Source organism: Protopterus annectens, chromosome 13.part0, assembly GCF_019279795.1.
Source record: "Protopterus annectens isolate FY-2018-M chromosome 13.part0, PAN1.0, whole genome shotgun sequence".
In the NCBI taxonomy this organism is placed as follows: domain Eukaryota; kingdom Metazoa; phylum Chordata; order Ceratodontiformes; family Protopteridae; genus Protopterus; species Protopterus annectens.
The window spans coordinates 618,695,594-618,721,297 of NC_056747.1; the positions used below are offsets into that span (position 1 = coordinate 618,695,594).

General features: G+C 40.3%; 1 protein-coding gene across 3 annotated transcripts in view; it reads left to right on the plus strand.

Moving 5' to 3' along the window:
• TEX14 (testis expressed 14, intercellular bridge forming factor) overlaps window positions 1–25,704 on the plus strand; it is a 3,435,352-nt gene that overhangs the window by 3,348,750 nt on the left and 60,898 nt on the right. For 2 of the 3 annotated variants that reach the window (XM_044054283.1, XM_044054281.1), the window contains one exon: window positions 12,141–12,201. In XM_044054283.1, coding sequence (XP_043910218.1) covers window positions 12,141–12,201 — 61 coding nt within the window. The remainder of the gene's footprint in view (window positions 1–12,140; window positions 12,202–25,704) is intronic. The other variant, XM_044054282.1, reaches the window with a different exon arrangement.

Consider the following 25,704-nt stretch of genomic DNA (forward strand, 5'->3'; position numbering starts at 1 on the left):
AAGTAGTTAATAGCCTGGTCTATACTTTGGGTTTTCAGTGATTTCCAGTTACTGTGTTTTAGAATACTGTTAAGTTCTTGTATATTTAGTTTATGGTCATCTCTGACTTGCCTAAAAACAATTGGTTTGTTTATATTGGTACATTTTCGCAGTAGGAAAGTTGAGAGATGGTCACCAAGACCATCTGGAAGGCACCCTGTCTGGTAGTTTTCTTTGGGACAGTTGACTAGTGTCCAGTCTAGAATAGATTTTTTCTGGGGTTTTTTGTCGACTCTATTGGGTTCAAGGATCAGTTGGGTAAAACTGAACAGATTAATGTGGTTAGCCGGGTTGTTAGACGTACAGGCTAACCAGTCCGTGTTTAGATCATCTTTTAAGATGGTTTCTTAAGGGATATTATCAGTGGCCCATTGTAATAATTCTTCAATGGTGGGAGAGTTGCTCCCTGGGGGAATATAACAGCAGAGAATTATGATAGTTTTTGAGTCATTTATGCTTAGGGTTAATCTAAGGTTTTGGCATTTTCAAATTTAGGTATGGGGGGGTTGTAGAGGTTTGACATTAAGTATGTTTTTAAGGAGAATTGCAACTTTGCCTCCCTTTCTACCTACTCTGTCTAGTCTTAGGATGTTATATCCTGTTGGGAGAATTTCTTTGTCATGGGTTTTAAGTTTCAGCCATGTTTCAGTAATAGTTAGAAAGTCAGGGGAGTAGTGTGCTATGAATGCATGAAGGTCAGGAAGCTTGTTGGAGATACTTTTGATGTTGATATTTAGAATCAAGAGGTCAGAGATTTGCCTAGCTGAGAGTAGAGGGTTTAGTGGCTCTGGGTTAGGGTGTATGTTGCCTGATAAGAGTAGATTTTTTGTGACAATTAGAATGTGTTTAATTGTGTGCAGTATGTCTATGTTGGATCTCAGAGATATTTTCAAGTGTAAGATGGTGTTGTGTGAGACATAAATGTGTAGTATTACGCTGTCTTTAAATAATGTAGAGGAGATAGGAAAGTTTATGTGTGAGTATATATTTGTTTGAGAAAGTGTTATATGGAATGTTGTGTTTTGTAGTGATCTGTTGAGATATATTGATGTGGTGTTTGTTAGGTATGTGAGGATTAAGAAGAGACATCCTAGGATGAGTGGCATTATGTAAGGGGGTGCTATTTTGGTTAAAGTATGGTGGAATGTGTGAAGGCATGGCAGGTGAATACTGTGTGTTCACAGTATTTAACAAATGTGTGGCAGTGGCAGCATTTCATTTGTGACTCAGAGGATTCCAGATGTTCAGTATCTAGACAATTGGCTCCTCACCATCCCAACCAAGCATCAACTTCTACAAGCCAGGGATTACTTGCTCCAGATTTCCAAAAATCGAACCTGGTCCCCATACATACCCTGGAATTTATAGGGTCTCTCTTGAATAGTATGACTCAGGTGGTGTCCTTACCTCTTCATCTCATCTCATCCTTGAGAAATCAGGTATGTGCCATATTATCTTACCTATCTCCTCCAGCAAGACTAGTACTTCAAGCTCTTGGGTCAATGACAGCTGCCATTCTTCTAGTTCCTCTAGCAAGATACTTGATGCAAATCCTTCAGTGGACCTTGGCTGTACAGTGGTCCATACTTTACCAGTCCTTATATTTTCCTGTAAGACTTACCTCGTTCTGCAGATGTCATGTTCACTGGTGGATCCAGTCCGATGACCTGTTTCTGGGAAGACTGTTTAACCTCCCTCCCCCACCTGCCACAGTGACCATGGACACTTCCCAGCTTGGGGGGGGGGGCATTTCCTGGGAAAGATGGTCCAAGGCATGTGGTCCCCTCAGGAGACCAAGTTGTATATCAGTATACTGCAGATGACAGCAGTCATTCTAGTGTTGCAGGCATTTCAGGACATTTACCCTCTGGGGACTATTGCAGTTCACATAGACAACATCTCAGTAGTCTGGTACATCAACAAACAAGGAGGGACCTGCTCTTATCCGCTGTGCAGAGAGGCCATGAGGGTTTGGGAATGGGGGATCATGTCAGACTGCTTTCTCATTGCAATGCACATATCAGGGAAAACCAACGTACTAACAGACAGACTCAGCAGATCCATTTTGATCAGCAGATCCATTCTGATTCCCCATAAGTGCTGTCTCAACCAATCAGTAGCAAATGTGATCTTCAGCCACTGGGGCCAGCCTTGCTGTGACCTGTTTGCCTCACTCCTCAACAATAAATGGAGAGAGTACTTCACTCTGATCCCCCCTCCAGGGGAGTAACCGAGAGATGCTCTGATTCACGATTGGTCCCTTGGTCTCCTTTGTGCTTACCCTCCTCTTCGTCTGATTCCCAGGTTCTTACAGAAAGCAAGCAGGCTGAAGAACTCAGTCATCCTCATTGCTCCCTTTTGGCCTTGACAGATATGATTCCCCTTCCTCTGGTCTCACTTGAAACATCCCCCAGGTATACTGGAACCCTCTCAGGATCTCCTGTCTCATCCATTGAGAATTCAGCACCACAATCTCCACACCTTCACACTAACCCCATGATTTCTTAACTTCCAGTATTAGTTAGACAGTCAGGCTTGCTTCCCCAGTCTGTGACATTAACTTGGCCTCCCAGAAGGCTTCCACCAAGGAAGTCTACAGAAACAAATGGAAAAGAGTTTCTATTTGGGCTTCTAAACAGAATATTGACCTTTTTCAGGATCTACTTTGGGCATTCTTCTCTTTCTAACTAATCTTTTTTAAGGAAGGGGCTAGCTTCTCTAATAATAAGCTTCAGTTGGCAGCAATTTCCAATTTCCATTCTGGAAGCAATTCCTTTTCTCTAGCTTCGTCCAGACTCTGTAAAGCCTCCATGAAGGGTGTCTTTCTCCTCAAACCCCCAATAAAGGACACCTCTCCTCCTCGGGACCTTAATGTAGTCCTTCAGGGTTTAAACCAGAAACTCTTTGAACTGGTGGACATATGCAACATTATGTTTCTCTCTTGACAAATTATCTTCAGTGGCTATCACATCAGCGAAATGAATTTCTGAGCTTCAGGCTCTATCAGCTAATCCCCCTTACATTATTTTTCATAATGACAGGGTGTCACTATAAACCAATCCTTCTTTTCTTCTTAAAGTGGCTACAGAGAGTAATATTAATCAGTCCATTCAATTACCATTCTTCTTTCCAAAATTTACAATAAAAGGAGAATACATGCTTCACCTCCTTGATGTGCACAGACAATTATGTTTTTATCTTCACATGACAAAACAGTTTAGGAAGTCTGATCAGCAGTTTGTTTCCTTCTCCCTTAACCACTTGAGTCAGGCAGTTTCTAAAATTACACTGGCCAAATGGATTGCTGATTGCATTTTGTTGGTTTAATCTATAAAAGGATTAGCTTTGCTTTGACCCCATAGAGCTCACTCCACTAAATCTATGGCTACTTCGTCTGCATTTTCATTGACAATATTTGCATAGCAGCCACTTGTTCTAAGACTCATACCTTTGTTACACATTACAAACTAGATATTGTCTCTAGAAGCAGAGCTTTGGCAGTGCTCTGGCATATCCTTCCATAAGAGCCTCCTGAGGGCTACTTAGCTGGGGATTCTGTCTCATTTGTGAGGAAGAATGAAAAGGACAACATTAGATTTAGAGGTTATGTATTTACCATAACTTGCCGTCTGTGTTGTCCATTTTCATTCTTTCTCACCTTCCCTCCCATCCATCCCCTGGCCTTGTTACTTCTAGAAGCATCTGTTAGACTGCATTAGAACCTTTCATTTCCAAGTTTGATCCCCAAATTTTTTCTTATATCTATTTCTGTCTCTATAATAAAGTGGGAGATTAGGCAGAAAACTCGATCTGAGAAGTTGGGGGTAGAGTAGAGCATTATGGGTAGAGGCACGAGCTCGAGCATTGGATCCAAAGTCTTGTAAATGTGACCGAGTTGGATCTAAAGATCGGATCCAAGACCCATTTGTGAGGAAGAATGAAAATGGACAACACAGATGCCAAGTTATGGTAAGTACATAACTTCTCATTTAATTTTGCCCTTGTATATAAATGCATGAATTTTCAAAATGTTTTGCCATTTTCTCATGAAATTTTCAGGGAATTTAATTGGCATAATTACTTATAAAACAGCCAGAGAATTATTCAAAGGAAAAAAAAACAGTCATATCTTGAATTTTAATGGAAAATAATTGTATGCATGTTTTATGCTACAATATATAAAAAGAATGAAAGTATTAGTATTTTATTATAGTAAAATTGTTGAAACTAATATCTTAAAAAAATAGTGATTAATCAAAGTCAAAGTAAACTTTATTGTCGATCAGATATACACAGCAGTGCATGCAAGCCGGAGGAAATTATGTTTCTTTGGTCCCCATGCAAGACATAACAATAAACACATAGTTTGAATGCCAGTGAAGCTAATGTACATACAGTAATAATTAAAATATTAACAACACAATAAATTACCACAATTCGACAGGGAGACATTAGACAATATTGTACTAGTAGGTATTGCAAGACTATGACTTCACATTGTGATTGCTTAGAATATTGCACTTCATCAGTTGTACTATGATATATTCTGATGTTCATATTGCACGTGTATGGTGTAGTGACTCTCTCCTGACTATTGCACATTTAGGAAGTAATAGCGTAAGAAATCAGGCTAACTGTACCTGTTGTTGAATCAATTTGCCAGAGTGATTACTATAGCTAATACTTTATAGCAAGTGCCGTATTGATCTAATTATTCGCTGTCATGCCTGGCATTCGAGTTCAGCAACCTTATGGCACCTCCTGTTCATTCTAGATGTTTTGCAGTGTAAACTGCAATACCGCCTGCCTGAGGAAAGGCGGAAGTACATTACATTGGCAGGGTGAATGGGATCGTTGGTCATCTTCCTAGCCCTTCCCACACACCGAGTCTCGTGCAAATCATCCATGGATGGGAGTGAAGAACCACTGACTTTTTCTGCTGTCCTCGCTACCCTCAAGAGAGCCTTGTAGTCACATGCTTTGCAGTTCCTATGCCAAACTAGATGTTATTTGAGAGAATGTTCTTGATGTTGCCCTTGTTGAAGGCTTTGAAGATGGACTGAGACAGCTTTGCATTTCTTACTTTCCATAGTACAGATGTTATTGTGCTTTCTTCACTGTGTGGCTAATATATGTCGACCAGGATAGGTCATCTGAGATGTGCACCCCCCAGGAACTTGGAGTTTTTGACTCATTCCACAGCCATCCCCTTAATTTCCAGTGGGTTAATGTATCTCCTGAGACCTCCTGATGTCCACTATTAATTCATTGCTCTTGCTTAAATTTAAGGCCAGATTGTTGCTGTCGCACCAGCCTATCAGATGCTCCACTTCATCCCTGTAGGCTGTTTCTTCACCATTTCTGACAAGCCCTACAACAGTGGTATCATCCGCGAACTTTATGATTTTGTTGGATTCATGCTTGGCTATGCAGTCGTGCATCGACAAGGTGAATAGCAGAGGACTCAGAATGCAGCCCTGAGGGGCACCCGTGCTCAGTGTAATACTGATCGAACTGTTATTTCTCACGCATACTTTTTGGGGTCTTTTGATGAGAAAGTCCAGTATCCAGTTACATGGGGGGGATGTTGATGCCCAGCTGGATCAGCTTCAGTATCAGATTTTGAGGTATGAACAGCATTTTGACATAGGAATTCTTGTTCTCTGGATGTGCCAAGGATTCATGAAGTGCTATAGGTATTGCATCAGCCATGCAGTGGATAGATCTATATGCAAACTGTAATGTATCCAGTGTTGCAGGTGGGCTTAAGGATATATGATTCTTGATCAACCACTCAAAACACTTCAGTACTGTTGATGTAAGAGCAACTGGTCAGTATAATCATTTAGGCTTGTCAGCTGGGATTTTTTGGGTAAGGGAATGATTGTCGTATTTTTGAAGCAACTGAGTACAATGGCTAGTTGCAGGAATGTGTTGAAACATATCTGTTAGTACAGTAGACAGTTGGGTAGCACAGTCTGTTAGAACCCTTCCCATAATATTATCAGGACCAGCTGTTTTTCTTGGGTTTATTCACCTCAGGGTCTTCAGAACATCAGATGTTTTTAGACATAGCATCTCCTCACCTTGTTCGACAGGGAGCTTATTTGGCACAGTGTTGTTGTCCATATCAAATGTGCTGAAGTAGTGTTTAGTTTGTTCAGAAATTCTGTGTTGTCATCACATGTGGAAGATGCAGGCCTGTAGTCAGTTATGGCTTGAATGCCTTGCCAGAGACATCTGGAGTCCCTTTGGTCAGAAAAGTGTCCCTGAATTTTAAGTCCGTAGGTCCTGTTAGCCTCCTTTATACCTCTACTTAGATTTGCTCTGGCCTGTCTTAAGGCATCTTTGTCTTTTGATTTACATGCTGCATTTCATGCCTTTAGGAGCTCATATACTTCACCAGATAGCCAAGGTTTCTGATTAGCTTGCATAGTGATACATTTGGTGACTGTTACGTCACAAACACATTTTGAAATATAGGCCATTACAGATTTTGTATACTCCTTCAGGTCAATATGGTGGTTCTTTATAGCTGCATCTCAAAACACTGACCAGTTTGTACATTTGAAGCAGTCCTGTAATGCCAAGACTGCTCTTTCAGGCCATATCTTTACTTGTTTGGTTGTAAGTTTGCCTCTTTTCACCAGTGATGTTTATGCAGGAAGCAACATGATGGCCAGATGGTCTGAGTTGCCCAGATGTGTATAAGGTACTGCTTTGTAGACCAGTTTTACATTTGTGTACACCTTATCCAGAGTGTTCACCCCTCATGTTGCAAAGTTCACATGTTGATGGTAATGGGGTAATACAGATTTCAAAACAGCTTGATTTAAATCACCTGCAATTATATGGGCAAACTCAGGGTTCTTATTCTGGAGGTCATTTATTGACAGATACAGAATATTCAATGCCATATTTGTATTAGCACTAGGGGGGATGTAAACAACTGTTATGCTCACTCCATTGAATTACATAGGCAAGTAGAAGTGTTTGCATTTTAGTGACTTGAACTCAATGTTCTCTGAGCAGTGAGAGGCAATTATTTCACAGTTTGTACACCAGTTATTGTTGATATACTCACAATCACCCCGTCCACGTGATTTGCCACAGAGAGACTGATTTCTGTCAGCACATAATAATGACATCCCCTCCACGTATATTGTACTATTGTACTATCATATATACTGGAGTTCAGGCAAGTTTCAGTGAACACAAGTAAACAACTATTTCTCACCTTAGATTATGTGGAAAGATCCATCCTTAAATAGTCCATCTTGCTCTCCAGTTAGGGTACATTTGCCAGCAGCGTGGAAGGAAGTGCAGGCCTTTGTGGGCTTCTTTTCAGTCTAGCTTTATTTCCTGCTCTAGAGCTTCTCTTTCTCGATATTTCACATCTTTTCCTTTTAATATGCTTCCCGTGTCTGATTGTCAACTGGTTTAACAGGTTTCTGCGTTTTTTACCGTGTTTCAGTAAGATTCCAAGCTGCAGGAGTTCATGGAGTGTGTCTGAGTTCACAAGCCTCTCTGCTAGCAGTTCATCAAACATACAGCACAGCGAGATTTGAGAGGATTTCCAAAAGCTTCTCGGCATTGTAGTTAATCATACCTTCATTTCTTCCCCTTAAATCTATTTTTTCTATTGTTTCTGATGAAAAAGGAAAAAAAAATCAAGACAAATAGTGCACTTTTCTGTAGGGATCCAAAGCAGCCTCTGCCACACAGGGCACCTCCATTTTTTTGTTCATATTATTATTTATTCATATTATTATTTTGTTCATATTTAGCTGCAATGTCATAAGGACACACTGTTAATATGATTCAGCTATATCCTGCAGTTGCCAACCTGAAACATGTCAAATTCACATGTTCATTGTGAACTAAAAGGCAAGAAGCAGAACACTCAAATGTCCATTTGAAATTACTGGTAGTACCTTGCAATATAAGACTGAATTTCTGAAACTGGATTATTCTAGCAAATCAGAGTAATAGGTCATGACCTTCAGCTATGGAGTGCACTCTCTAAAATGTGCTTTATTACATGTAGGTCTACATTTTAATGAGATCATAAATTTAGTGACAAAAAAAAATCCCTATTCAGGACAGATATATAGGACAGTTACTTCTAGTGTAGTAACAACTCATGAAAGATATACTGTAGTTATGTGCTGCATACAGCTGTGTGATCAGAAGTCATATGACACCCCCACTCATGACTGGAACAGTATGACATAGCTTGCTAGAGTATGGAAGTGAAATCTCCATGAAACCCTGCCGATTCCAATATATAAAATGCCACATGCCAGTTCCTGTTTGAAACAACTTAAAACTTGCATGGAGTGACAGAAGGATAAACAGGTAGAAAATGTGCCTAAGACTGGCAATGTTATCTACAGAATTTCTGTATAGTTCAGTGATGAATTTGACATCAGCACATTGTCCCTGTCACCACACAGAGTTCTGCTAATACCAGGCTTTCAGCTGTCAAAAATGTTTTAGTGAAATATATAAGATTATAACTTCTTTTGTAAAAACAGCTCTGTAAAGATTTATTTTTGTCACATGTTGCATACTGAATCTTTAGCTGAAGTCAAACGCCCACCCCTAAAGAAACTTAGTACAATGTAGCATGCTAGATCAGGATAGTAAAATGCCTGTGAAACCCTGCATTTGGTATATATATATATATTTTTTCCCCCTAAAGTTTTGACATCATAACTGTGATATGTTCTACACGTGCAGCACCCCCCTCCCTAACCAGAAATTATATAATCACTCTTAGTAGTAATCAAGTATAATACATCATGTCAGACTAGGCTATGTGCAACCCCACATTTAATATCTGTGTCTAAAATGTATGAAATGCCAAGTCACCCCCTGTTTGAATAGCCTTATTAAAACTCCCAAGGAATGACAATAGGATGCTCGGCTACAGTGTGCAACTAAGAAGGCATATACCCACCCTTAATGGAAACCAGGTACAATATAGGATCTAACAAGCATTTCCATTTTTTCCATTGGGGACTGGGTAGTGCAAGAATATTAGGCAACTCATAGTATCTGTGCCATCCCCCCAAATAATATATATATATATATATATATATATATATATATATATATATATATATATATATATTGCTAGCTACAATTTAAGCTTCCAGGGGGAAAGAAACAAAGTGAAACACACAGCATAAAACAGGCATTTATTTGTTAAAAAATAAATTGCTGTGTATAAGCAAAATTTGATTAATGACAGCAAGAAAACTGGCAGACATGTTCTCTGTGATCTAAACAACAGCTGTCTATTTGCTCAGTGAACCAGGTCATGATGCTGCATATAAAATAGCAGGTCAGCATGCAGTCCTACTTTGTGTGCAGAGATTTGGCACTGAACCATAAACTGGGGTATCACTTTAACAGCTATTCACATCCTTAAGGAAAGCAAGCATGCTGGCAAACTGCTTGAGCTGCAGCTTCAGGCCTCTCAGAGCCAAGGATTCTTAGGTCTTGTTTGTTCATAGTTTTCCCCGTGTGGGATACAGTAGAAATTAACCTGTTTACAACACAGACAAATCCAGGCATCCTTCTGTTCCACCCTGCTAAATAGGGAAAGGGGAGCTGATAGTGGACTCATTCTCTATATGCCCTTTCTACTTTTCATCTTTTTCCTCTTCTAATCAAAATGTCAGTGAAGACCAATTCATTGCACTGTGAGGGAAGAGAATCATATGGTTTCTGGCTCTGTACAAGCCAAGGTAGCCCACCTCAGCTTGGGTGAGAATCAGTTCAACCTCAGGATCTATCTTCTACTTAGCATCCCTTTCTCGTTAATTGTTCCAGTGTATCCCTCAGAAATAGTAGAAGTTGCCAGAAACCTTGCATTTATCAGATGTGTGTGTGCCTCTCAACTCTTAATGTTCAACAAAGTGTAAGAGGTTTTTCCTCTAGAGGGAGAGAAATCCTATTTTTCTTTAAACTGTTAGTTTGAAGGTGGTCCTGAACTACCTGAGACACGTTTTAGGTCTGTTATTTCACCATCAAGGTACAGGTTCCTGCAATTTCTGTAAAGAACAGGAATGTGGCCTGGTATATACTGGTTAGTCAGTTCCTTAAAGGGATTCTGCATGTTCTTCCACCTTTGAAGAACCACTCTCCTTCCTAAAATTTGAATTTATGAGTGACAGATTTCACTTTTTTTAATGACTAGTTCAGTGGGTGTGAAGTTTGTCCTTTGGAAAGTGCTCCTTGGTGGCTATCATGTCTGCACACTGGGTCTCCTTTAGGTACTTGTGGATATCTCTGGATTTGTACACATTCATTTAGCTCCCTGTTTTCTTTTCAGGGAAGAATTTAGGAACAAAGAGTGCTTTGTGTCTTTTATATGCAAGGTTTTACCTGAAGACAGTGCATACAATTGGGAAAACAGAAGAGCTGTGTATCTTATTTGCTGCAGAAGGAGAATATGTTGCAATAGTTAGGTTAAGTGGATTGCTAACTACATTGTGCTTTATCAAATGTTTGTCTGTTCATTTGAAAATAATGATTTCAAAATCCACTCCACTAGGAGTATGGCTGCATTTGCTTGCTTTATAAATGCCACACATTGTGGGCATTTTCCCTTGGCCACTTGATCATCACTTCGTATTTTCTGCAAGCATTATGGTTTTCACCATGATTCCAGGAGTCAACCTCCCCTTATGGCACCTCACTGGTTTAAGACTTGTTTTTTTTTTTTTTGAATTCTTGCCTCTAAGCCTTCCATCTTTAGCCTCCTGCGGCGTTTAGTTTCAGTTCTTGAGATTTTTCCCTTCAGTTTTGTAAATAGAAATCTTCCAAATACAGATATAATCAATATATATTCACCTTTTTTTTCATCAGATCTTTGAAGAAGCCTTCTGCAGTGGGTTGCTTATCTCCCTTCTGTCATCTCTTATGTCTGAACAGATTCGCTATCCTATAATTTGTTATATGTCTGTGTGTGTCTGTGCGAGTGCATTTGTTTCATATTTTGCAAGTTATACTGTCTCACTGGATGGGGATTGAACTATGTGATGGATGGTCCGGTCATGATCATACGATGTCACAGCACTTACTTGCTAGAGATGTGTGCACCTTTGAATATGGCAATGAGAAAATTCAAAAAATATACCAAAGCTGAAGATAATAGAAAAGAAATCCCTACAGTTATCCACTGCAGAAAGCTTCCTCCTGGATCTGATAGATTGTGAAGTCATGTATGTTATTTACAGTAGGGTTCTACGGATTCACTATGTAATTTCGAAATACTGAAATCCCAAATTTCAGTATTTCAAAATTACATAGCTGTACCCACAAAACACCGAAACCCTGCAACCGCGAAATTCAAAATCCCGATGGTACACTACATATACAGCACACACAAACACATACACACAACTCCCCCCCCCCCCCAACTCAAATATAATATCCTACACTACAGATAAGCAGGGGGGCAAGCCCCCCTGCACCCCCCCCCACACACCCACACCCTACTTATATATACTAACTCCGAGATCGGACAATCAGACACACACAGGTAACTCACTTCCACACATTGTACACACCCTCGCACACACACACATCACAGTCAAAACGCACACTGACATACACTAAAGCCCCTAACCAAAACACAAACACATACATACACGCCCAAACTCACATCTTACCATTCACACACCACAACACCAGAAGAGCTAAATCAAAATCTTGGGATTTTGAATTTCCCACTTCTGGTTTATCAGTATTTCAAGACTTTGCTATTTTAATTTAGAAATACTGAAATTCGTGATTTCAGTATTTCGAAATTAAATAGGGAACCCGGTTCTACATATATTTTATATCAAATATCTCATACAGTAGACAGTTTTGCTTTCTATAAAATCTGGTTAAAGCTCATATCAAAATGTAGATTAGTACAGTTGTATGTTACAGTACAGAAAAATAACTGTATTAGTGTACTTTGGAAATGAAACAATATTTGGAAATGATTATGTTACTACTTACTGTTGTAGCATTGTTTTACATATGATAGTACTTTCTATAACAACAGAAATAACTGTATTCTTTCTTTACCATTCTAACAGCAGTTAGTGATAATTTGAAGTGTGTTACTCTTCAGAAACGTCACTGGAATCAGCCACACAGGTGGGTACTTCTGTAGCATTGTTCTACATAATTTGTGTGTTTGATTCTAAAAGTCAGTAGAAATTATTCTAATGGTGTATACATGATAAAGTTGTGTGGCAGTCTTGCAAGAGCCATTTCTTTTTAACCTACTACTGTCCATGATATATGATACATAAAATACAGTCTCTGTATCAGTATTGTCTTGGTGAGATTTTGTAAAAAAAAAAAACGAGGTCCACCTTATTAAGGTTCTCACCAAGTCTTGAGGATGTATTCAGTTCCAGCTATATTACTCCTTTGCTTGCTGATTTTATCATCTCTCCATTCAGACCCCACACAGTGATAATGTAAGAGCACACATGTAGAGAGATACAAATAAAGATAATACGTAGCATAAATGAACACAGTTATAACCCGATGTGATACAAGAATTCAGTCAGTTGTGTCTTTCGGCTTTTCCCGGTTAGGGGTCACCATAGCGGAACTCCCATCCGCTAATAATTGGCAGTAGATTTTTATGTGCCGAGTTTCCAGCCCTGACGCACAACCTTCAAGAAGGTACGCCCATTCACGCATGTCAGTAAATCAGTAAGAATACCACCTGTACACTGTTATAGCATCATAATGTTTCTAAGAAAAAATAATTCACAAAGAACAAAGTATTTCTAGTATTATAATAGGGCATGAGATATAAAAAAGAGTTAAGGTATGAGTCAGATGAGGGGAAGAAAAAGAAGAAATAGACAAAAAACAGAGGGGAGGGGTCAAGGGGGTAGTGTGCAGCAATGTCATACCCAGGTTCAGGAGTTCCAGGCAGTACTACAGGAGATTGGGAACATGTTCACTGGTAAGCCAGAGTGTATCCACACGATAAAGCACCATGTAGACACAAAGCCTCAAAGAAAGCAGGCCACTTATAGTGTGCCTAAGTTAGTTAAGAAGACCCTGAGAGAGGAACTACAGGAGATGTAATCCAGGAGTGCAGTAGTTTACTTCTTTTAAACATGTTTTGTGTCAAAACATAAGCTACAACATAAACATATTGCTTAATTTTTAATATTTAGTAATAGAGTACATTTTGCTGACACTTAATTTGAAATAGTCTTAAGTCCAGAAATCCAATATGAAGGGAGAGATGGGGTAGTAGGTGGGATGGGTCAGCTGAGGCACCCCACCAAAATGATCCAAATAGGACCTCGCACTTGCTAACCCTGGCTCTGCCTGGAAAAATGCAAGCTAATCCTTTACGAAGATTTAGACAACTATCAAACTTGATAATTATTCACCTTTTCTGTTCTTCTCTTACTCTAGGGGAAATAGACTAATTGGTGGAGTCTGGGTGAGAATATATGAGCAACCTGTATCCTTTTCACTTCATTATGTTTAATAATTAAAGATCTGATATTGTCAATTTTCATTCTATTCTCAGCTGTTGGGTTTGGATCCGATCTTCAGATCTGACTTGGCCGTTACTTTAGCTCGGTGCCACCAAAAAGCTCTCGAGCTCCTCCCTTACCCATACGGCATCAACTCCTAACATACCTCAGATCTCGTTTGCTGCTTCAAGAATAACGTGTTCACCATTTCAGCTCTTGAACTGGTGCTGTAGAGATAAATTTCTTTAAAATTTCTTTGTAAATCTTATATATTTAGATATTTCCTCCCTTTTTCTTCTACACAAGATGTAATCCTTAGTTGGTATTTACTTCCATTTTACCTTTTTATATAATCTACAAATTTTTGTGTATTTTTAATACCATTGTTGGTATTTTTAACTCTTTCATACCTTTAAAAAAACTGTTTTTCTTCTTCCCCTCTGTATATTTTTTTATTGTTAGAATGTCAGAAAAAGGTCCTTCAGGGTTCAAAAAATGTGAAAAGTGTGGGCACAAGTTGTCTTTATTGGATGCGCATTCCCTTTGTGTATGCTGTTTCAGCCAAGATCATCATAAGGTTGAATGCAGCATATGCCAAAATTTTAATCCATGGGCTATTGCTGACCATAAAAATAAATAAACTTGTACAGAAATGGTTGCTTCCAGCACCGTTTTCTGAGGTGGTTACTGGAGCTCAACCCTCCAAATCTAAAACTAAGGAGACTATCGTAAAATCTCCTAAACTGTCAGGATCTTCAGCTTCTTCTTCTTCAGAACCTCCCAAGAAAAAGTAGAAGTTGGATCCAAAGACTTTCCTCAACAACTTCTGTGCCCAATCTGACAACTTCCTCTTCGACTCTGAGCACCTTGAATCTGACACCTTTACCTAAGACTAGATACTCTCCTACTGTCGACCCAGTACCTTCTAGAGTTCCATCTCCATTTCTGGACCTCAGACATTCCAGGGCCCCATCCTCGGCATCCTCTCAATCTTCCAGAAGTCTAACCAAAACCGATGTGAATAGGATGATGAGGAGATTTCTCATGGTGCAGATTCAGATGGGAGTTATCCTGGCTCATACCCCTACAGGTCAGGAAGTCCTTTCTTCTGTCACTCCACTGATAACATCTCCTTCTCTGATCCAGCCCATCGTTTCAGATCCCTTATATCCGAGTCTTCTGGGTCCTTCTGATTTGGATCCAGAGGTGGTTTTTATCTTCAAATCCGATGATATCTCTTAGTGCAGTATCTACCCCTAGGAGCTTTGGCACTGGACAGCTCATCTCCAGCTTCTGCCTTTGGCAGATTGCCTTCAGAGCAAAGGGAGTCAATGGGCCAGAAGCCCAGCTTCTCAGCTCTGTTGTCTTCCTTCTCCCCAGAGCGTTCTGCCTTTGAGGTGTTGAAGAGGGTTTTTTCTGCTCAGGCAGAGTGGACAGATCCTACCCTATTGGATATTCCTTCTGGATCCCAGATGTCTCTGCACCTTGGGCCACATCATTCTACGCCACACGGACAGCCAGCCCAAACTCTCCAGACCACCTAGCAAGGTTTCACTATCTCTTTCGATACTTCACCAGATCATTCCACTGAAGAAGTCCCTAGGAAGAGGAAGTGCAAGAGGAGGCCCTTGGACTCCCCTTAGGAGTCAGTTACCGAGGATACTGATTTCCATGAAGTAGAGGGGTCCTCACGATCACCTCCTAAAGACGTCTGATTTGGAGACATTCTTGAGATCCTTACACAGAGAGGTGGTTGGTCCTTAGATAATCCTTCTCCAGAGGAGTTAGTATTTCTGGAAGCCTTTGGAGCTATCTCCTGGGTTACGCTACCTGCCGATGAGCTCACCGGCTTGATCTCTAGGAGGGCATGGAAGGAACCTGACTCAGATCAGCAAATCCCCAAGAGACCAGATCGAATTCTGGCTCCATTTGCAAGTAGAGAATTCTGGAGTAAGCGGGTGCCCACAGATGCTGTGGTTGTGGTGGTGGCCACCAAGAAGAAACTTACTGAGCAGAGTTCCTCTGTCCATCCCCCTAACAGGGAGTCTAGGGAGTTGAACAGATTTAGGAAGCATGCGTATGCTTCAGCGACCTTTGCGCTTTGGTTGCTGAACTATTTGGCACACTTTACAAGACTACAAAGGGACTTGATCAAAGAATTTTCAAAATCCCTTTTGAGGACCACTACTGCTGTGGCTCAATCTTCTGTGGCTTCACAGTTGGCTACTCTTCAGTCTATTTCATATTCGTCCATGAGGCTTATCTTGCATGCAGCTGAAGGTGCCTCATGGCCAGAGGTTTCAGGTATTTCCATCAGGATGCATGCTTAGATGCACTTTTGTGATTTTGCGGAGCCCCTCAAGTCTTCATTCGTCGATGCACTTTTGACAGCAGTTCCTTATTTGGCAGAAAAGTGAAGGACACACTCTCCACATGTGCAAAAGAGGGAAAGACCCTTTCTGCAGTGGGCATATGTTTTTCAGCTCCTCTGAGATCCCTTTCTAGGAATCATTGAGGTAGTCGAAAAATGTGGTTCAGGAAGTCCCTGGATCTTTTCCAAGATCCACATGGAGATATTTCCTCCGGGGCAGAGGGGGAAACTGAAATTGACGAAAACACCCATGTGGCAGAGGAGGCCCGCAGAACCAGGGTTCCATAGATTATTTTTTTGATAGACCTTATCAGCACTTCTGAAAGGAGACAAAGAAAACGGGACTAGAGACCAATTTTGGATCTCCGCAACTTGAGCAAGTCAGTTTGACACACAAAGAATCGGATGGTCACAGTTCAGTCCATTCTGCCATTTTTGGGCAAGGACAACTGGATGTGCTTGATAGACCTTCAGAATGCATGCTATCACATAAAAATTAACAGTCCAGAAGTTATTTACGTTTCCAGCTGGGAACCAGTCATTATCAGTTCAGAACATGGCCCTTTGGCCTCACCACAGCCTCCAGGGTGTTCACCCAGTGCCTGGCACTGGTAGCAGCACACTTAAGACTGCACAGATTCTGAGTGTTTCCATACTTAGACAACTGGTTCATTAGCTCCTCGATCAGGCATCTACTAATAAGAGCAAGAGATTACATACTCAGGACTTGTTCTCGTCTGGGGAAAAGCATAAATTAGAACAAATCTCAGTTACATCCGACTCAAACATTGGAATTCATAGGGGCAGTGTTCAACACGGTATCAGTGGCAGCTTCTCTTCCTCTGTCAAGAGTGCAAATGATCAGATTCTGGGTCAGATAAATAACTCACAGTTCCAAAATTTTGGCTTGATTGGTCCTACAAACTTTGGGGGTCAGTGTCAGTGGCCATAATTTTAGTTCCTCTAGCAAGATTTCATATGAGAATACTTCAGTGAATGCTAGCAACACAGTGGTCAATTCTTTATCAACTCCTGTCAGCACAAATAAAGAATCACTCAGGCATGTAAGAAATACCTCTGGTGGTGGATTCGATCAGATCAGGATCTACAGGAACGTCCTTCATCCTCCCTCAACCCAAGGCTAGTGACCACAGACGTGTTGCAAGCATTGCAAGACTCTCTCCCTTCCGGGACAGTTGAGATCCAGACAGACAATATGTCAGTAGTTTGGCACATCAACAAACAAGGGGGAACCAGGTCTTACCCCTTATATTGAGAAGTCATCAGAGTGTGGCAATGGGTGATTTCTTCCAACCGCTTTCTGATAGTAATGCACATTCCAGGGAAATCCAACGTGATAGCAGACAAACTGAGCAAGTCCAGTCTACTACCTCACCTACCAGTTTTTTTGGATCTCCCCTAAAAAACAAGTGCACTAGCTTCTTTGCCCTAATCCCTCCACCGGAGGAATCACAAAGGGATTCTCTCCTCCATGGTTGCCCCACCCCACCCGAGTTTTCTCTTTGCTTATCTCCCAACCCCCCTAATTCCCAAATTTCTACAGAAAGTTGCAAAGACATTCCATTTCACTTTACTGGCCTCAACAGATTTGGTCCCCCTTCTCTTGTCCTCATCTACTTTTCCCACCTTGGATTCTGGATCCGATTCCAGACCTCCTCTCTCACCTAACAGGCATGATTCATCTGGATATCTTAAACCTAAAGCTAACAGTGTGTTTTCTCCAATTCAATTAATAGCCAGACAACTGATGCTCTCTTCCCCTGTCTGTGACATATTTTATCTTCGCAAAAGTCTTCTACAAGTAAACTTTGCAAAAGTAAATGGAAAAGGTTTTGTTTTTTTAGCATAGCAGAAACACATTGACCCCTTCTTAGCTCCTGTACAAAGTGTTCTTGAATTTTTTACACTGTTTTTAATGAGCGAGCTAGCTCCTTAACAATTAAAGTTCAGTTAGCAGCATTCTGTAATTTTCAAATTTGATTTGAGAGTTCTTCCTTGGCTTAATCTAAGTTTTGTAAAGCCTTTTTGAGAGGCACCCTCCTGCTGAGACCTCCAAATAAAGATCCTGCTCCACCATGGGATTTAAATTTGGGCTTGCAGGCCTTAATTCAGTATCCTTTTGAGCCAGCAGCTAAATGTGATCCTCAATTCCTGACCTGGAAAACTATCTTTGTAGTGGCCATTACCTCAACTAGGAGAATTTCAGAAATTATAGCATCGTCCTGTAAACCTCTCTACTTGACTTTTCATAAGGATAGAGTGACATTACATACCAATGCTTCTTTCCTTCCTAAGGGGGTGTCAGAATCCAGTATTAACCCGTGTATTAATTTGCCAGTCTTTATTCCTAAATTTGCAAACAAAGATGAATATATGTTATATTTATTGGACATCCATAGACAGTTACGTTTTTATCTACAGAGAACGAAAGATATTAGAAAAGCCGGATCAATTATTTTTGTTCTTTGCAGATTCTAAATTGAGAAAATCAGTTGCAAAGATGACTTTAGCCAGACAGCTTACGATTACATATTATTGATCTACAACAAATTGGGTTTATCCTTACCAAAACCTCTCAGAGCTCATTCAGCTAGGTCCATGGCGACTTCTTCAGTGTTTCTATCTAGGACTTCGTGGATGACATATGTGCAACTGCATCTTAAGCTAATCTTCATACCTGTATTACTCATTACAGCCTTTGGCTCAGCTGTGCTCAGGAATATTCTTCTTTAGAATCCACCCAGGAATTTAAGAAGCAGGGGACTCTGTCCCAACAGTTGAGGACAGAAAGAGAATTGACATCAGATAAAGAAGTTAGGTGCTCACCATAATGTTGTTCCATCTGTGTTGTCCATTTTCATTCTTCCTCAACTCCCCACCCGCTAACCCCCAGCCTTTTTCACTTTTGATTTCTGTAAGAACGAGAGTTTATAAGGACACCACGGTTCTTGTCCTTCAGTTTGAGCTCCAGATATGCTCTCTTCTGTTAGGAGTTTTATAGTAGTACTTCCTACTTTATGTCTAACAGAAAACAAGAGCTGAGGTATGTTAGGGGTTGGTGCATTATGGGTAAGGGAGGAGCTTGAGAGCTTTTTGGTGGCAACGAGCTAAAATAATGGCTGAGTCGAATCTAAGGATCTGATCCGAACCCAACAGTTGAGGAAGAATGTAAATGGACAACACAGATGGAACATTATGGTGAGCACATAACCTTTTTCTTGTTATATTTGGTTTGTTGGTCTGAGTAATGAGATGGGAGGAGTAAGAAAGTAAAAGACACAGAGAACTGTATGAGGCCATTGGTAAAGGGAATGATAGAAGAAGAAATACAACAAAGAAATTAGTAGGTTAGAATGTGACTCAGAACAAGGCAGTTGGATCAGAGTGATCATCAGAGTTTCAAACTGTGAAAGAACAGAGATTCACAAATTAAAATTTATAAAAACAAAATGTAAGATGTCACAAATTAGAAAATATTTGGCTTAAATTAATCTGCACATGTCTCAGACTCAGATATTAATGGGTTGAAATGCCAGACATGTGTACCACCACTAAATGAAAGGCCTTACTAAAGGTCACTTGTGTGTACAGATAGAACACACTATCAGTTAAGTAGATAAGATTGATTAAAACAGAGAAGAGTGTGTCTTGTGAGGAAGGATGCCTTTGGATAGCAGGAGTGAGTGCCCATCATAGTGTCATAATGGAACATGAACTTTTTTCTGAATGAAATTATGTCAGGAATAGGAAAATATTTGTATAAAAGTTTGTTTAAGGTTGGGAGGAAGAGTGTTTTGAATCTGGTTTAAAACAAAAATTTTTGCAGCTAACTGCATAATTGAAAATAAAGAAATGTACAGAGGTAGAGATATTGGGAGAGGTGATCAGCAGACGGGAAATGGTAGGGGTGGAAAAAGGAAAGGAAAGCTTTCTTTTCTTTAAATTAACTAGATGAGCATTAGAATAATTAATTAGAATATAAATGGGCTAGTGAAAGACAACAAATGGTAAAAGATTCTTAGATACATATTAATGGGAAAATACAATATAGTATAGAGTCCGCAGAATCAGGGCTTCAGATAACCTTTCTCTGACAAGACCTATCAGCGCTCCTGAAGCATTGCCCAGCTGTCCATCTCTGGAGGCAGCCAGGGGTTGTTTCCTGCACCTGGACACCTGGACCAATCTGACAACAAATGCCTCAGTGCTATAGATAATATCCAGAACTTATTACATTTCCTTTTCCCTTCCACCTCCAGTGGAACAAAAGAAACTCCCCAGTGTACCACCCAGTCAGTGGCAGCATGCAATACTGGAAATTAAAAACTGCTGCAAAAAAGAGTCATCTAAGAGATCCCAGCCGAGCAGAGAAGATTCAGAACTTACTCCCACTTCCTTTTAGTGCCAAAGAAAATGGGGAACCTGAGATCCATTGTAGATTTGAGCAATCTAAATCAGTATATAAAGAAGTCAAAGTTCCTGATGGTTATGGTTCAGTCCATTCTACCGCTGTTGCACAAGGACAATTGGATGTGCTCTATAAACCTTCAGGACATGTAATATCACATCAAAATAGACAGATGCTCCAGAAGTCATTTACGCCTCAGGCTGAGAGCCAATCATTACCAATTCAGAGCTCTGCTCTTTGGACTCACCACAGCTCCCAGGGTGTTTACCAAATGCATGGCAGTATTTGCAGCTCATCTGCGACTGAAAGGATTCCAGGTGTTTCCATATTTGGACGACTGGCTTCTAACTGCCCCAACCTGGCATCAGCTACTTCAGACCAGGGATTACTTGTTCCAGATCTTCAACTCCCTAGGCATTACCATGAATCTTACCAAATCGAACCTGTCTCCCGTATAGAGGTTGGAATTCGTTGGTGCCCTTCTGGATATGTAGCACCGAATGGCTTATTTGTGTCCACATCGCATAACATCTTTGGGAACCCAAGTAGTGGACATAATCTCTGTTCTGTCTCTGTTGGCAAAACCGGTACTACAAGCTCTTGGCTCAGTGTCAGCTGCCATCATCCTAGTGCCCTTAGCAAGTTTTTTATGTGAATCCTCCAATGGACCTTGGCTGTTCAGTGATCTATTCTTTACCAGTAGTTATCTGCTCCTATCAAGTTATGTCCAATTTGCAAGTGACATCTTTAGTGGTGGATTCATTTGGATGGCTTGTTCCTGTGTTGGCCATTCCTTCTTCCTCCCCCCACAGCCACAGTGACCACAGATGCTTCCCAACTTGGGGGGGGGGGGTTCAAGAGAAAGATGTTCCAAGGTTGCAGAGACCAGATTGCATATCGGTGTCCTAGAGAGGGGAGCAGTTCTTCTAATGTTGCAAACCTTTCAGGGCATTCTCCCCTTTGAGACAGTTACAGTACACACTGACAACATGTCAGTGGTCTGGTGTATCAACAAATGAGGAAACCATTCTTACCCCTTATGCAGAGAGGCCATGAGAGTCTGGGAATGGGTGATATCTTCAGACCACTTTCTAGTCACAATGCATATACTGGGGAAAACCAGCATTCTTGCAGACAAACTCAACAGGTCCATCCTGACCCCTCACGAGTGGTACCTCAATCCGTCAGTGACATATCTGATTTTCAGCCATTGGGGTCAACCTTGCTGTGACCTCTTTGCTTCCCCCCAAAACAAGAAGTGCACCAAGTACTTTGCTCTGATTCACCCCCCCCCCCCCCCCCAGGAGTCCCCGAGGGATGCTCTGATTCACAGTTGGCCCACCGGTCTCTTTTATGCCTATCCCCCTCTACCATTGATCAAGTTTCTGCAGAGTTCAGTAATCCTCATTGCCCCGTACTGGCTTCATCAGATATAGTTCCCTCTTCTCTGGTCTCATCTGAAATATCCTCCGTGGATTCTGGAGCCCAGACAGGACCTTCTGTCTTACCTATCAGTGAGTCAACATCCCAGTCTACTCACCCTCATTCTGACCACTTGGTTTCTCCAACTACAGTAATTTTACAAAGGTCCAAGCTTGCTTCCCCTGTTCGAAACATAGTTTTAGCTTCCCAAAAAGCTTCTACTAAAAAAGTGTATACAAGCAAATGGAAAAGATTTGCCATTTGGGCTTCCAAAGAAAATATTGATCCTTTCCCAGCCCTAATGTCAGCCATCTTTCTTTTTCTTACTTCTGTCTTCAAGGAAGGGGCAAGTTTTTCTACTGTAAAACTTCATTTGGCAGCCATATCCAACTTTTATGCAGGAAATGTTTCTAGCTCACTTTCTACATCTAGATTATATAAGACATTTGTGAAAGGGATTTTTCTGCTTAGACCCCCAGAGAAAAGATCCTTCTCCGCCATGGGATCTCACTGCTGTTCTTCATGCCTAACTCAAAAGCCCTTTGAACCAGCTAGGGGAAATGAAATTCCTTTCTTGGAAAAACATCCTTTTGGTAGCCATCATGTCAGCAAAAACAGTTTTTGAATTTAAGGCCTTATCTAAACCACCTTACATTATTTTTCATAAAGATAGACTATCCCTCCATGCCAGTCCATCCTTTATCCCTGAAGTAGCCACAGAGACTAATACTAACTAGTCTGTATAGTTGCCAGCTTACTTTCCAAATTTTTCTAACAAGGGCGAATACATTTTGCATCTGCTTGTTCATAGACGACTACAATTCTATCTTCATAGAACAAAACAGTACAGGAAGTCTGACCAACTATTTGTATCTTTTTCACTAAACCGCCTAGGCCAAGCGGTCTCCAAAGTTACATTGGCCAAATGGATTACAGAACTGTATTTCACTAATCTATTCAAAAAATGGTTTTGAGTTTGCCTCGCCCTCCTAAAGCTCATTCTGCTAAATCTGTGGCTACATCATCTGCTTTTTCCTCCAGAGAGTGGATTGATATTATTTGCGCTGCAGCCACTTGGTCAAAGTCTCCTACCTTTGTGACACATTATAAATTGAACATTATCTCCAGAAGTAGAGCTTCTTTTGGTTCAATGGTGCTCCAGCGTATCCTTTCTTGAGGCCATCCAGGAGTAACGTAGCTGGGGACACTGACCCAGTAGTGAGGATGAAAAGGCAACATCAGATTTAGAAGTTACATACTTATCATAACTTGGCATCTGTGTTGTCCATTTTTATTTCTTCCTCACCATCCCCAACCTAGTGGCTTCTAGAGGACCTATGGAATTTATAGGAACAGGGTTCTTGGTTTGAGCCTCTGATTTCTTTCTGTGTATACTGCCTCTTTATCCAGTAAGCAATAAGACAGCAAACTCGATCTGAGGAAGCTATAGAGAGTGTGGAGCATTATGGATAGAGGAAGGAGCACAACACTGGGAGCCAAGTCTGAAAAATCTTGCTGAGTTGGATCCGATGGTCGAATCTAATGAGGAAGAGGAAGAATGAAAATGGACAACACAGATGGTAATGGGAAAGAAGATGTGGTTCCATAGCCATAAACTTGAAAGAAGAAGAATCCAACAAAGAGTGGAGTATTTGAGTAATGATGAAAAAGAATTAGTAGAACTGATAAATCTCCACCACTGTGTAGTACTAAAAACACTTAACTGTCTTGAGCTTCCACACCACCTATCTTATACTGAGCTCACCTTAACCCATAAAGTCACCCATACCCTTTCCGCCTGCTCAGCAATTAGATTCCTACTCCAAATCATCCCCTTCGGTCAAATAATAAACAACTGCTTACCATCTGCAAACCACAAAGGGCTGCTGGGTTCAGTCTGTATTCCAATTGTGTAGCTAGAACTTGGAATAAAATTCCTATATCAATCAGGTCTATCACACACCTTCATCTTTTCAAGCCATTACTAAAAGACTTCCTCTCTGCCTTTTGGCTTTGCCCCTGCTCCTCATCTGGGACATAGTTCTCTAATACCCTTCATCACTTTCTTATACCACTCTTTAAATCACTAAGTCACTTAACCTGCTTATCCCCTTCTAACACCTCACTTTATTGTACTTCATAAACTACTATACTAACGTCTAATTAATAAAACAAATTTACTATTCCATCACTACCTGTTAACACTCAAACTTGCTTATCTCCTCTAATACCTCACTGTATTATATCTGTATAGTATTTCTTACATTATCTTATACACCTGTCTTCCATCTGTAAAGTCTCAATACAGGGCTTGTAAATTTAATGTTTTTGAATATCAATACAAATTTTATTATACTATGTATTCACTGAAACTGCATTGTAAATGTTGTTGTTGTAAATATTGATTGATTGTATTAAATATGTTACCTCCCCAGACCTCTGCTGAAAAGGGGCACCTGTGCCCAGTTGGACTTTCCTGGTAAATAAATGCCAATAAATAAATTTATGGAAAAAATCTAGACAATGAACTTTTAAAAGAAATAGGAGATGAGAAAACAAAGCTGTTTTTCTTATACTGCTGCAGATGATAGCTGCGTGCAAATTAAGACAGCAAAAATTAAGTCATTCCATAAATAAAATAAGAGACCCAAACACTGGTACTGTAGTATGAGAACCAGAAAAAATAGCGGAGGTGTTTAAAGATTGTAAAAAACTTTATCCAGTGCAGAGCAAGGCTAGTAATTGGCAGCAGTTTAATAATTTCATTGAGGAACTAGAATTTTGTAGGTTATCAGGAGAAGAGAGCTTTGAGACACTTAAACCCATTTTGTGCCAATAAATAAAAATACAGCAAAAGAAGAAGGCAAGGGGGGGAATCCTAGTTTGGGATAGGCTCCTGATAGAGATTTAGAAAGAAGAAAGAGAGAGATGAAATAATCAGTCCAGTGATAGAAACAAAAAAGGTACTTGCATGATGGAGACAAACAGTTATATCAGTAATACATAAAGAAGGCAAAGACCTGACAACCCCAGGATCATATAGTCCAATAACAGTTTTAAATCATGATTATAAAATCTTTGCGGCCACATTAGCAGAAAGAATAGCACAAGTAATGCCTGGCCTTATTAAATATGATCAATGCGGCTTTATTAAAAATAGGCAGACAGTTGATAACATCCATCTAGTTAATCTAATACACAGGCAAGCTGGTAATGACGAGGCTAGATGCAGAAAAAGTATTTGATAGAGTGCATTGGAACTGTTTGTGGAAAATACTAACCATAATGGGGTTTCCCTAAACCTTGTTACAACTTCTGTAGGGTATTTACGATAAATCTGAGGCAGGAATCAAGTTAAACGGGAAATCAGAGGCTCAAAGCAGGTATGTCCACTCTCTCCACTGCTTTTTGCTTTGTATCTGGAATCCTTAGCAGTCAAGGTATGGCAATCTTAAATAGCAGGATGACTGATGATAGCAGGCAATTTAAGCTAGCCATGTTTAAAGATGGCGTCATTCTGTTCCTAACACAACCAGATAGCTAGCCAGGTAGCTATTGCAATATTAATAGAAATAATAAAACAATTTACAAAATTGGCAGGATAGAAGTAATGTAGATAGGACTAAGGCAATCCTAGTAAATTTCATTCTGTAAGTCAGATTAATTCAAGAGCATCCTTGTCTTTGAGGCATTATAAAATGAAGTACATAGCTGTGTAGATAGCAAGAAGGTCCCAAAACTCACCCCTAGAAACCTGGAAAGAAAAAGTAGCTAAGGTAAAAGGGTTGATAAAGAAATGGGATGCAGTGACTATAGAATTAGACATGAAGGTACATGCAATATTTTTTTTTTAATCCCCCTTTGGTTTTATATGTAGGTCAAGCTTTCCTATAGACTCCCAAACAGAAGAGATGGAACAATCT